Consider the following 13,016-nt stretch of genomic DNA (forward strand, 5'->3'; position numbering starts at 1 on the left):
TTTAAAAAATAAAATAAAAACTTTGAACCATTATGACCGTAAATTGAAAAATAACCGGCCGTTCCACATCATGAACAATTATATTAAAATTAAAGGTAAAAAATTTTCAAATGTTCCAAACCTAATCAAGTAAACATGGGTCATGCTCGGTAGACTAGCAAAAGCAGGCACTCAACCAGATTCTAACTGGCATAGCAACTAAATTTGGTTTTAAAATGTGGGGTGGACTTGAATGGTGACTTAACTGCAAAGGACTAGGGTTCATTCATGATTCAACCTACCAGTTCTAGACACATAATTCACCCCGTGATTGACTAGCATGGCTTCATCGAACAATGGATCGACGAACAAACACTAGAAGGCGCAACAGCCTCAAGTTATCACCTCCCCTGCAAGTATTCAGCTCAGCAACTATATCAGCAACAGCAAATGAACATGACTACAAATGAACATTTGAGAGGAGAAATGGATTATCTGCAACCTGAGTAAATAAATCTATGAACAAATAGCTTGAATCAATTTCGAAGATGAGGCGAAGGCAGGGACGAGATTGCTGACTATATCAGCAATTTTTACGATTAGCTGACCTTCCATTTGGCTTCCATGAGGTAGTTGTTCCAACATTAGAAAAGGAGCCTCCAAAAATGAACTAAAAACTGAACAAGACCATCTCTTGTTCTGAACACTAAAAACAAGCTCCAAAACAAACAGCCATAGATTACATGGTAGGGATGGCTTACTAGATGAGCACAACTGTGTGACTTTGAAGCTTCAAAGGTATTTTGAAAAGGATGAACCAATGAAACAAGTAGGGCAAAGAACTTGCAATCTGTGTGGATTCTGGTGGAGATGGAACAGTGTTACAGAAACTTGGTGCTCTCTGGAAATCTGCTTGAAACATAATAGGACCCCAAGCTGCTGTCTGAGAGATCTTGAAGGAAGAAACTCTGGGACAGGAAAGTAGCATTAGCGAAAAATTTGATGCACCAAGTAGATACATTTCCAATTGCCACTTACCTGTTAGACACATAGGCTTTGTTTGATGGTTGTAAGAGAGTTGGCTAATTGCTTCCTAAGCTGCTTGCATCTCTTTTTTGAAGCTTCCATTACCTGCTTAGTGAAGCATTTTGATCATCTTTTTAGACAGTAAACTTGTAAACGCACCAGCAGAGATATGAGCATGCCAATTCTATCAAAAAAAAGTGAAAAGGAGACGGTGCTAATTACTGCAAAAACAATAACAATACATATAAAGATCATAGTTGATTGAGATTTTGAACATACCTATATGAACTTAGCATCACAGAGATATGTACACCAATGATTCTTAGTTGTGCTAATTCAGCTAGGATGAAGCATTATAAGAGAACAAAATATTGAACCAGTAAATTCGAAAAGCTTACGAGAAGTTGAGCAAGAGCATTGCGACCCATGAAAGAGAAGACACAAAAGTAAAAAAGTAATCCTGTCGAACACTGATGGTTGAGAATGAACAGTTTGAAGTCATCCTCACTGCAGCTCCATGATAAAGACTTGAACAAGAAAGGTAGAGCACTTTCTAGAATTTTCCTTTATAAATAAAATAATTGTACTATGATTACATGTTCATGAAAGGTACAACCATCGAGATCTCTCTTCATTCAACCCTCTCTGTGCCATAAGCAGCATCTCCCTTTAATAGTATACAGGAGAGTATTCTAAAAGATATCTCAAACTGGAGTAACAATCTCCCTTCTTCCCTCTGAGCTGAATAGAGCACCACTAAAGTCTAAAATCCTGGTTAAAGAAAATTATCGTGTGAATATGTCAAAAAGCCATCAACCAGCTGGATCCCGTGGTTAGACAACAATCAGCCGTGTTGAACTCCGTGCTTAGCCAACCATCAAAGAGGGTTAGTTTAGGCCATATAGCAACTCGTACTAGAGTCATCAGCTTTACATCCAAGTTAGTAAATTTCCACAAGGAATGTGTTAGTTTCCAGACGAGATAAAGCACTGTTCGCAGACATCCTACTCTCCACAGCATCTTGCCCGTTTCGTCTCCTGAAATTTCTGCCACAGGCATAGCATTTCCCGAGGTTCCTGGTAATGAGCAAGGACATAACCAGCCTCACACCCATCAATACTAATCCTTCCTTCATTCACATATTTAATATCTGATCCTTTCTTTTTCATCTCTTCTATCCATATGCCCATTGCAACATCCTCTAGCTTGAACATCTGCAGGTTAAGGTCTTATCAATCAGTGAATCCTATCATTAATAAGAATGTTATGAACTATGAGACATTCTGCATGCCTCATTTAAGTGCACAATTTGTTTCCTAGTATTCCAATATTTAAAGGAGAAAAATCAAATCTTAATACCTTCAAACTCCCCTCTTTGTGCCGTTTGTGCACTGACTCTGCAATGTCACGGGAAACTACATATCCTGGACCATGAGCCCAAGGCGGGTACTTCTCATCAGGCCATTCCTACATGATCGTTATCAATTGAATGAGTATATAAGAATGCAGAAAGCAAGCTTAGGCAACCAGATAATTAGTTTCTGGAATAAACTTTAGTTTGGAGGTAAAATAATCAAGTTTAAAACCAAAACTGAAAGGAAAATGGAAACACGAGTTAAATATTTGTATAATTGAGATAGCACATAATCTTTAAAGCACTTAAATATGTGCTAAACCACCTAGAAGAAAATGTTGATTATTGTTGGAGTACTGTATTAAGAAAACTCAAAATTTCCACAAGTAGACAGATATTGGTTTCTTTTACCATTCTTAATTCAAATTCAATGTTTAAAAAAAATATCCTAAGTATATGGGTGCCTTGAAGAGTTTTGAGGAACACTTTCGCCAGATAGTACAAGAGAACATCTTCCTCTAATTGATTTAGATCATCAAAAATCATTCAAGAGCAATAAAAATACAAAACTGTATTCTACATTTTTATTTAAGAATTTCAAATATATTAATTTGTAGTTTTGTTGCTCAATATTGAAACGGCATGCAAACAGACCATTTGTGCTATCAAGGAGGCAAAGAGCAAGAATTACAACCACACATGGGAATTTTTCCTTGGGACAGACAACGGCCAGTTCATCTATATCTCTATTTTAGTACTATGTTTATAATATTTCATTAAGTCTATAAATCTCATTGGATTGTTTTTAAATGAATGATAATATGTTACTTCAAAAGAATTGGATATTTACTATAAAAACCTAACAGATATTGTCTTAAGAGGAGAAATAATGCACTAAATATCCAAAGAAGTAAATCTGTGGTTGATGGGAACATATTATAAGCTAAAACTATAAAACTCCCCGTACAAATATTATGTATCTCCAACTTGTTACGTAAACTAAAAAACATAGATTTACACATCGCCATAATGTATGGAAATATAGTAGTCGCATGCAAGGCAAACCTTTGAATTACCAACCTTCCCTTGTATCTACCCATGCTTACATCGGAATTATTATTTAATATTCAAGTAGCTCTTGATTCTCCTCAACTAGTCACCGCCAGTTAGATTGACTGGGATGCAGTTTGTTGCTGAGGTCCAACAATAACAGGATTTCAAAGACTCGCTCTTCCCATTATATCTCCCAATGAAGAGAGATACTTTGGTAAAACAAATGATCCTCAGGGAAAGTTATATCACACGACACAAAAAATTTTATTGATAGTTTGCAATAGCACTTGCATCCTTTTGGCTTTGAAGAATACTAAAGAAAGTTACTATTCTTTTTTTGGCTTTTTTGTGTTTAGTAGGGAATTGTATATGAATCTACACTGTAAATTTAAACACTTTATGGAGGAGATTTTAGGAGTCAGACATGAGGATAGGTGTCTAGAAGAGTCCTTCAAACATTAAGGTGGTAGGAGGCAGTTAGGGATGAAGATAGCGAGCATCAAAGTCCGAACAACTTCTCAAACAAATGTCAACTTTTTCTCTCAGCCACACCATTTTGTTTTGTAAATTTCATTCTCAGTTCATAGACATGTGAAGTGAAAAATTCCATTCTTGACAAGGTAGAAATGTTTGTGGCCATTATCAATTCAAAAAATATAAATGGAACTGTATAATGTTTCGAACTAATTTGTGAAACTGCTTAAAAATGGCACTAATCTCATACTTACGTTTCTCTCATAAAGTAAAACCAACATACTATCATACGGTCACCTATAAAAGTACAAACCATCTTGTTTAAGATAAATTTGGATTTCATTTAAGAATATCACTGTGTATTAGCAAAATGATTGAGAGGGTGTATAAGCCATATTAACTTTCATCTTTGGGGTTCTCAAACTTGATCTGAGATGGCAAACTTTATTCAGCCACTGACACTAAAACTTATCTTCAAAGGTGATGAAAAGACTTCAATGGCCAGCTTTTTTCAAATTATAGATTTTTTATTATGACTCAAAAAATGCATATACTGCCATCTACCTCCCCACTTTTGACCTTTTTATAGAATGATCAAAGGGCACATTTTGTGTATCAAAAGTCAGCATAATAATGAACACAAAGCATAAGCAAGGAAAGATACAATAGCAATGCCAGTTAGAACTTAGAAGTTACAACACATTTTATAGGATCTACCACTTAATCAAACACATCAGTGTATAATAATAAGCAGACGAATTACCTGAAGTGAAATGTACCACTTGCTCTCCACATTTCGGTGAGGTTGTGAATCTGAGTTGATCCTGCCATATAAAAGTCCGCTTGTGATATTTGCTCCCGCCAATGAAGAAAGCACCTCATCAACACGGACAAAAGCATCATCATCTGTTTTCATTATGTATTTGGCTGATAAAACATTTGTCTGTCAAACAAGTAATAGGTTTTAGATAGTAAAATATCAAGTTAACAAGTTAGGCCTTCAGAAACAAAGGTCCATACTTACCCCATATATGCAAATAGCAATTGTTTTCAATGTAATTAAGCTATAATAATCCACAAATGGCATCAGTTGGATGTCTCCATATGTAACTGCCTCATTCCATAGCTCCTCATTGACCATTTGATTTTTATGCTGCATAATCACACTACATGATTTAGGTAACACAAAAATGAAAATCATCAAAAACAACAATCATGGAAGCCTGGAGAATTAAAGAGTAGTTAATATAGTCAAACTCTAAACAAAAAAAAAAAAAAAAAAAAAACTCACTATAATGTGGCCCGAAATTAGGGTTACATTGAAGTTTTCTCTAAAATAATAGGCAACAAATCTATCCACAACAACAACCAAGCCTTATCCCACTAGACAACAAATCTACTGGAGGAAAAAAAATTGATAAAGTATGCAACTTCAGAAGTAAACTTTGGTCCAAGAGAAACAATAAACCAAATCTGAATCATTTTTATGCTAAAAGGTATTCATGCTATTCTTAATCAACTAAAAGTATTGCAGTGTAAAGGAAGAAACTGAAGATGAGACTAAAATTTAGTCTATACTGCTACAGCAGCAACAACAAGAAAAATAACACACGAAGGCACTCCAGGTTCAGTAACGTTTGCCGTCATAATATAAATATCTTGCCAAGCTAGAGATTATAGTCAAATCCAAATTTTTTTCATATAAGCCTTAGTAATAAATTCCCATGAACCTATTGACTAGGTCCTAAGTATAAAACTGAGATGAAATGAACAAGATGGTGACAATTTAACAAATTGCATTAGTCAGGCACCAAGATTGTATGAGACAATGCCTGATGGCAACAAATGCCTTTCTTGTCAGACCCAAGACCCTAACTCCATGTCACACTCTCTCTCTTATTTTCAATCTCTAAATTATGAAGTAATATGTAAAATTCCAACAATATCCAACTGAATTTATTGAATTAAAATTTGTCACGCCCCATTTTAGTACCATAATTTGAATTGTGGGTTTAATAAAGAAATTTTATAACTTTAGATAAGTGAGTTCCTATTAACTTGCCTAGTTGCCTCAACATTTAAAGCCAATGGTCATTGGATCAGTTCTGACAAGACATTGATATGTATTATGATATAACATTCACTTCAACTAATAACTTAAAATAATAGGTTATTTCTTGATGATAAAGACTGGAGACGAGAGCGAGAGTAATGAGAGATCTAAATGCATCCAAGAATATCAATTAGATTAAGAAATAATAAAGCCTCCTTGCTCACCAGGCCTACAAAAAAACGTAATACAACTATTCCAGTCTTCACAGCATCATACTGCATCCATGTCCTTCTAACAGCCATTCTCTGTTTGAAATTGTTTGCAGTTGAAAATATGCCAATAAAAAGATGAACAGCTTGGTGCATAGTTATGGGATTTGACTTCAACAATTCCAAATCCATAACATGCTCAAAATCCTCGGAAGTAGGTAACCCACTGGCAAGGACAGATATCAATTTTATGTCTCCTGAAATTCTTACTTCACTAACAAGCCATGGCTCCAAGCTCTGACAAGCCAAAAAAAAATGATAACATACAAAAGTTAGGCGATTTCCAGAAGTTACATAAATAACTAAAAATTAATATACAGATTGATTCTAGGTAGAAATTACTTCTCTGAATGCAAATGAAGTTATATGTCTTCCATCTACAGTCATCTGGATTCCCTCAATTCCCACCCTAATAGTAGCAATGGAAAGAAATCCTTGCCTAAATGGAAAATATTTTCTCTGTTTATCTCCCTCTTTTTTGAGTGGAAATGGTTTAGAAACATTGCGATGCCTACTTGATGTGAAAACCTTTTTGTCATCATTACCAACCATTGAACTGCATTGTTCCAAATCATCCACTGCAACGAACAAAAAACCAGGAATACTTAGAAAAAAGGAATGTAGTTGAGTATATGCTGCATTACTAATCTCACAAATTCAAATCTCCCAGTTTCTCAACCAACCCCAATAGATACAATCATCAAAGTCATAATACAGTCTATCCCCAATAGGAAGATTGTAAAGAATATTTGCATGTCCTTGCAGCACAAATCCAAGATTCTTGAACAAATAAATGTGGCTTTTGGTGCTTGTAGTTGACTAGTACTCTCGAGTAATTTCTACAATCTAGCAAGGTACTAATCAAAGTAAAGAGAGACTCGGTAATCTGCATATTTGAGTAGCAGTTTTTGTAGTTTGAAGAAATAGGAACCATCAAGAAATAAATTGCATCAGACCAGTGAAAAGGGATAGGAAATATCTCCATGATAACCAGAACCAAACATCCATTCATCTTTGCTCTTATTAAATGATTGTTTGAACTTAGAACATAAATTAAACCAGATCATTAACATGAATATCTAAAATATAATTTTTCAACTTGCTCAAAATGATTACCTTTCTTACTACTGTCAGTATTTGAAGAAGGGCACCGCTCCTCTTCACCCCAATCATTAGTTGCAGACCAAGTATTCTGAACAATCACTGGATCCTCTGTTAATTTATCACCTTGAAGCCGAACATTGTAGTGAAGAATTATAGGAGGATCAGGTTCCCCGGGAAGAGCTGTTCCTACTAAATCAATGCGGAAATTGCCAACAAGACCACCAGGAGTACCAATGATAGTAATTGAAGAACCTTGAATCAAGCCACATGGTATTTTCAATTTGAATGTACCATCGGCAAATCCTGAAGCATTCATGTTTTTAATAGAATAAGGGCATTGCTTATCTTTATCTTTCTGCAGATTACTTTGGCTAGAATTTTTGCCCTCGATTACAGCCATAAGACTTTCCCATGCAGAACTAGCTTCCCCGAGTGCCTCAACAGCTTGAGGTAACCCAATAGAGTGATTTACTAGGTGATGCAAATGATACCATGTTTGCAATGACTGTTTCCCTGTCTCGGAGAGATTCCTTTGTGTAAAAAGATGCTGGGCTATCACATTGGCTGAGACTACTGAATAACCATCCCCCGGATTTTGGATTGCAGGTGCATTTTCAGAAGCCACCCACTCAAGATGTTCTGAAGAATTATGAGACAGGTGACTTTGAAGTAATCTTTCAGCTAGGGGGTTCTCCAATATCCCATATCGTAAAATCAACAAGGTGAACAGAAAACCTAACACAACACCTCCCGACCATATCTTCATCTTTCACAAAATGCAAGTTATTAATCTATTCAAACTATCATACCCATAGTCATGTCTTTCGAAAGTCAGATGTCCACTCTTTACATATAGAATTGTCTTTCATGCTAATTGATGGTTTAAAGTAAACGCACCTGCATTTAGCATAAGATAGAATTTAGTACATATAGACCCAAAGACAAGAGTAGAACACTAAGACAAAATGTTAACACTATATCTTGGAGTTAACACTGACTTGTGCGTCAATGAAGGCAAAAGATAAAGAAAATCACATCTGGATTTTTTAACGCCAAGCAAAAAACGATAACAATTGAAGATAACTGGGTTCTGAATTCTTGAGTCCTCAAAAAACATAACATAATTATCAAAGCAGGAATTGGTAAAAGCATTGCATGTATCAAAAAATTGACGTAACGGCTTTATTAAATCAATAGGAATCGTGCGTACAGCATCAATTAAAAAAATTAAGAAAAGAAAATGAAAATAAATAAGAAAAAAACTGTCCAAAACCAACAAATAAGATATTAGCGTATATTAAAAGATAAAATTAATAGTATTGCAAAAGTTAACAGTGTTGTATGTATATGATACTATCCCAAAAAGACATATTCAAATAACCCCTTCAAAATATTATCTATAAACTATTAGATTTGTTATTAATTTCTTCTTTCTAAATATTATAATTTAGATTAGGTCATTAGATTTATAATTATTTACCCTTTCAAAATATTAGAATAGGTTATCAGATTTATTAATAATTTTTATATTGATTTGGTATTATAGTATGGCTATATATAGAACCATTATGTAATCTTATTGGAGGTGATCCTGTCAAAATAATCATCCAATCCCCTTACCCTCATACTTTCTTTGATTCCCCACGAGATAGGACCAGGTACCTATCAGTATAGTTACTAAATTAACAATAGTAAGACATAAAATTACTTAATAGATACCAAGAATGCATAGCCCTAATCTAATTCAATGGCTTTATATCATTAATATGTACATATTTAAACCATAAAACTTCTATTTAGTTAACAATATAGTTAAAACCTACTAAAAAGTGATAAGTTAATATGTTATTATTTAACAAGTTAGTATTACGTAATAAGTTGATAAACCTAATTCAATTAAAAGCTATTTATTCCTCCTCATCCGAGGGCACAATGGCATTGCTTCATCAGGCTAATCCAGAAAGCAAGCACACTGCTATCTTCATATATTCTTAATTGCTCAATTGTTAAAGGCAAAAGATGCTCCACGTCCATTAGTCTCAAAAAACAAGTGAGATGGTTTAATATATAAATATAAAACTAATTATTTTCCTAACAACTTAAATTTTGGAGGTATGTGGTTAGCCAATCAATTTCAATATGATACCAGAGCAAGAAGTAAAGGTTCAAGACCTACTTGTCGCTTGAAAAAAAAAAGAAAAGACTTAGTACCTTTGAGTTAAGATAGGTGTGAAGTGGAATGTTGAAGGACTTTCTCCATGCCCATTAGTCTTAAATAACCAATTATGGAGATTGAAAATATAAATCTAAAAGTAGTCTCTTCCTAATAGGTTAAGTTTTTGACATAATTGCTTAGCAATCAATTTCAATTATGATCTTCCTCTGGTCTGTTGTTCTCCCATCATCAATCGCTTCGCTCCTGCTCTGCTTTGAGTTTAAGAGCACGCAAGCATCTCTCTTTAGTTGATTTCAAGTTTAAAGTTACATGAGAACTAGAGAGCCATGTCTTCAACTCTTAGGTAACGAGATTTATCAGTGATATTGCATAATCAAATCTGCACTCTCTCCCTTTCACCTCCATTTATCAGTGATATTGCATGATGCCTCAACTGATTTCTCGAAAATCAGTCAACTCATTCAGCTGATTTCTGGCAAATCTAGTTGCACGGTTCATACCATTTCCTAGGGTATTCCAAGGAACCACTGAGGGTTCATCAAATGCTCAATCACACAAAAAATATCAAAACTTTGAAATGACCTTTGCCAATGTCAAACTCAGTTGAGTAGAAACAAGATTAACCGATGTTGACAAGTTGTTTATAAAACCTTATAAAAGTAATCATAAGTTGTCTAACTACCAAAAAAACTGTAACATGAAAGCAGAAATGTTCCCAAACAATAACGACCAATATATTTGCAACTCGATAGTAGAAACAACCATGGACCAATAATGACTTTATGCCAACATAGGAAGCATGAAACACTTGTTGAATATCCTCCACTTCCATTACTGGCAAGTAATAAAATGACAAGGCCTTCACTTGTTAAATATCCTCCTCTTCCATTACTTGTAAGTAGTAAAATTCCAAGACCTCCTTTTATATAGTAATCCAAACTTCGAACTGGGAACTTATTATCAATTTTCATCTACAGTGAAAAAGCGCAACACATTTCGTGTCATCTAGGTGACTGTTGGATTCATCTTTTTCCCGCGACCTACTCAGTTTCTTAAAGATCCCGCAAGAAGGAAGACTTAGGAGGGAACTCCAGAGCAGAAGGAAACCCCACCACCACCTACTGCCCACCAATCCCTAGTTTTCAGTATCTCCAACATAATGTATTCCTGACACCAAAATTATACGTCTTCAGTACCCTTTTTTCCCCCTTTTCCTCTCTTAGATGGATCATCATATGTATGTGCTGATGTAGAACTAACTGAAAATAAATAATAAGCAGCACCGATATCCCTTCCATTCTCTTAAAAAGCAACACCGATCTCCAAGAGAAAGAAAGATATAGGTAATCCTAGCTCGGAATCTGACACAATAAATGGCCAAAATAAGCAAATTACAACAAGAAGGCTCGGGCTCGTGGGACATTAGTGTCTTGCGAGCATAAAGCAACTGCCGAAACTAAGATCATGAGCCGAGAAAGCGCATCAGACGAGTTATTCTTCCGCAAAAAAGCCAATTTGAGAAGGTCAGAGCCGAGCAGAACTAACATTTCACACCTCATGAAGTCCATCAACCGCAAAAACTCACGGTTAAGTGACGAAGAAGTAAATTTAGTAAAATGCGTCGTTCGAACAACGGATAGCGCATCAATTAGGAAAAAAAAATTTGCAAAGCCAGCAAAACAACGTCGCATTCCGCGCCAAATCTGGCTGAAGCACAAGGGAAACAAAACAAGATCGACCATGGGGGAGCAGGAGAACCATTACCGGAATTCGGCACTCAAGCAGGCGACGAGGAAACCTCTCTCCCTGACTCGCCTTTCCACGCCAAAGCATCGAGCATGATCAAGATGCGAGACAAACAAATTCGAGGGAGAGAAAGTGAGAAAAAAATATATCAAATAAAAGGCATTTAATATTGTAAGTAAGTTTAATAATTCAATAAAAAAACCAAGCTTAGGTAGCGAGTGAGCAACGCGTCCGGTGAAGATAAGCGACGACTACGAAACAATATGCAATGAGACAGATGTCGCCTCTCCCCGATGGTAAGCACACCCACGTCAAAATGTTGGTGACGGGAACAGTCATGAGATCAAGAGTCGGTAGGCGCGCTGTTCTTCTCTTCGCCATCTCCAATGTCCTTTTTTTTATAATATATAAAATTTGCGTATTGATTTAAAATTTAAACTAATCGAGGGAGTTTGTCGAGAAACTGCACGAGTCGTTGTCCAGTTTCGACTCGTGCAGTTTCGCGAACTAACCGCTGCCGCGCCACCTCGGCAAATCGGGATCGTCTCCCGCTTCCCCTCCCCCTCTTGTCGTATTTCACTCCGCACCCTCCTATCTATTGGCTCCTAAGCGCTGGGCCCGACGACTTCACCATGTTGTAAGGCAGGTGAGTTGCTGGGTGCGAAGATTTAAGTAAGAAAGCTGTTCACCAAGCCCTTCTCTAATTCGATTTGGTAAAGCGAACCTATTTTCATATACACATCTCATGGCCAAGCCGACCCTGTTCGGATGTCCCAATAGCAGACCTGGTATTAATGGAGTTAGTTGGAGTGGGGCCCAATGTTGATGGCGACAAAGGACTCATATTTCCCTTGTGACGAGGGATGCTCCGTTCCTACATGTGGGCCTCACCATTACTACCTGCAATCACGACGAAGGTACGAAAATGGGCATGCGAGAGATTCTTCTCGGAAATTGCCCTTTTGGCGGGCTCGACGGCTGTAGAAGACTTGACTTTTGCGTCCAAATACGAATTTGCAATTTTTTTTATTTCACCCCGCTGGCTTTATTTAATTAAGTATTGCCTCCTCGAAGCGTCGACGGACGACGAGGCCCGCCCTTCCTTATTTACAACCCTGCCATAATATTTTATCAGGAATCACACTGTGCGTTTATTTATTTAATTATTTAATTATTAGTTCGAGTATGACTCGGGCAAGGGCTGCCTCGTAGCTTGATTATTTGACACGCATAACACAAATATTTTGGGGTTGAAAACGCGTCGTGCAGGTTTGTGTTCTGATTTTCTTGTTTATTAGATTTATTTATCTATTTATAAAATTACTCGTGCTTTTGTTTTTCCGTTTGCTTTAGTTGACTTTGAAGGAGGATTAGGTTTGAATGTTAGGAAAGAAAGTTGAAAATTTGGGTAGACTTTGTCATGGGTAAGAACAAGTGACAGTGATGGTTAACCCTACACCGAAGATTTGGCAGAGCTTTGTAGAATTTAAAAAACTTAATAAAAAATTTAAATTATGATAGGGATAAGGTTTATAATTTAAGAGTAGCTAGAGTTCTAAGTGAATTTCTTTTTATGATCCTAATGGTTAGAGTTCTGAATAAATTTTATTGTGATTCAATTCATAGCATGAGTTATATGATTTCATACCTATTATATCAATTTTGAAATAAAGAATATATTTGAGTTGAGTTTTTACTATTACTTTTAAACTATAAATCTCAAACTTTACCTCTATAATGATTTAAAAATTTTTATTCCGTTTTTCACAAACCTTTAAAAGT

The 13,016-nt window shown here is 35.9% G+C and overlaps 1 protein-coding gene across 1 annotated transcript; it reads right to left on the minus strand.

Moving 5' to 3' along the window:
* Positions 1 to 1,555: 1,555 nt before the first annotated feature.
* On the minus strand, positions 1,556 to 11,406 carry LOC121988448 (beta-1,3-galactosyltransferase GALT1-like). Its single transcript, XM_042541881.1, has 8 exons — positions 11,253 to 11,406; positions 7,325 to 8,209; positions 6,551 to 6,786; positions 6,164 to 6,445; positions 4,911 to 5,039; positions 4,650 to 4,829; positions 2,365 to 2,472; positions 1,556 to 2,219 (listed from the first exon to the last, which is right to left on the minus strand). Exons 2-8 carry the CDS (start codon positions 8,076 to 8,078, stop codon positions 2,010 to 2,012), a joined length of 1,899 nt encoding a protein of 632 aa, XP_042397815.1. The 5' UTR covers positions 8,079 to 8,209; positions 11,253 to 11,406; the 3' UTR covers positions 1,556 to 2,009.
* Between the last annotated feature and the right edge of the window lie 1,610 nt (positions 11,407 to 13,016).

Source organism: Zingiber officinale, chromosome 6B (assembly GCF_018446385.1).
Source record: "Zingiber officinale cultivar Zhangliang chromosome 6B, Zo_v1.1, whole genome shotgun sequence".
NCBI lineage: Eukaryota > Viridiplantae > Streptophyta > Magnoliopsida > Zingiberales > Zingiberaceae > Zingiber > Zingiber officinale.

Excerpts from the sequence above, each read along its gene's own strand:
- LOC121988448 (XM_042541881.1), bottom strand. The coding sequence starts at position 8,078 with ATGAAGATATGGTCGGGAGGTGTTGTGTTAGGTTTTCTGTTCACCTTG. Across the intron at positions 6,787-7,324 it reads TACTGACAGTAGTAAGAAAG|TGGATGATTTGGAACAATGC; the intron begins GTAATCATTTTG and ends TGTTCGTTGCAG. Across the intron at positions 6,446-6,550 it reads CTTCATTTGCATTCAGAGAA|AGCTTGGAGCCATGGCTTGT; the intron begins GTAATTTCTACC and ends TTGGCTTGTCAG.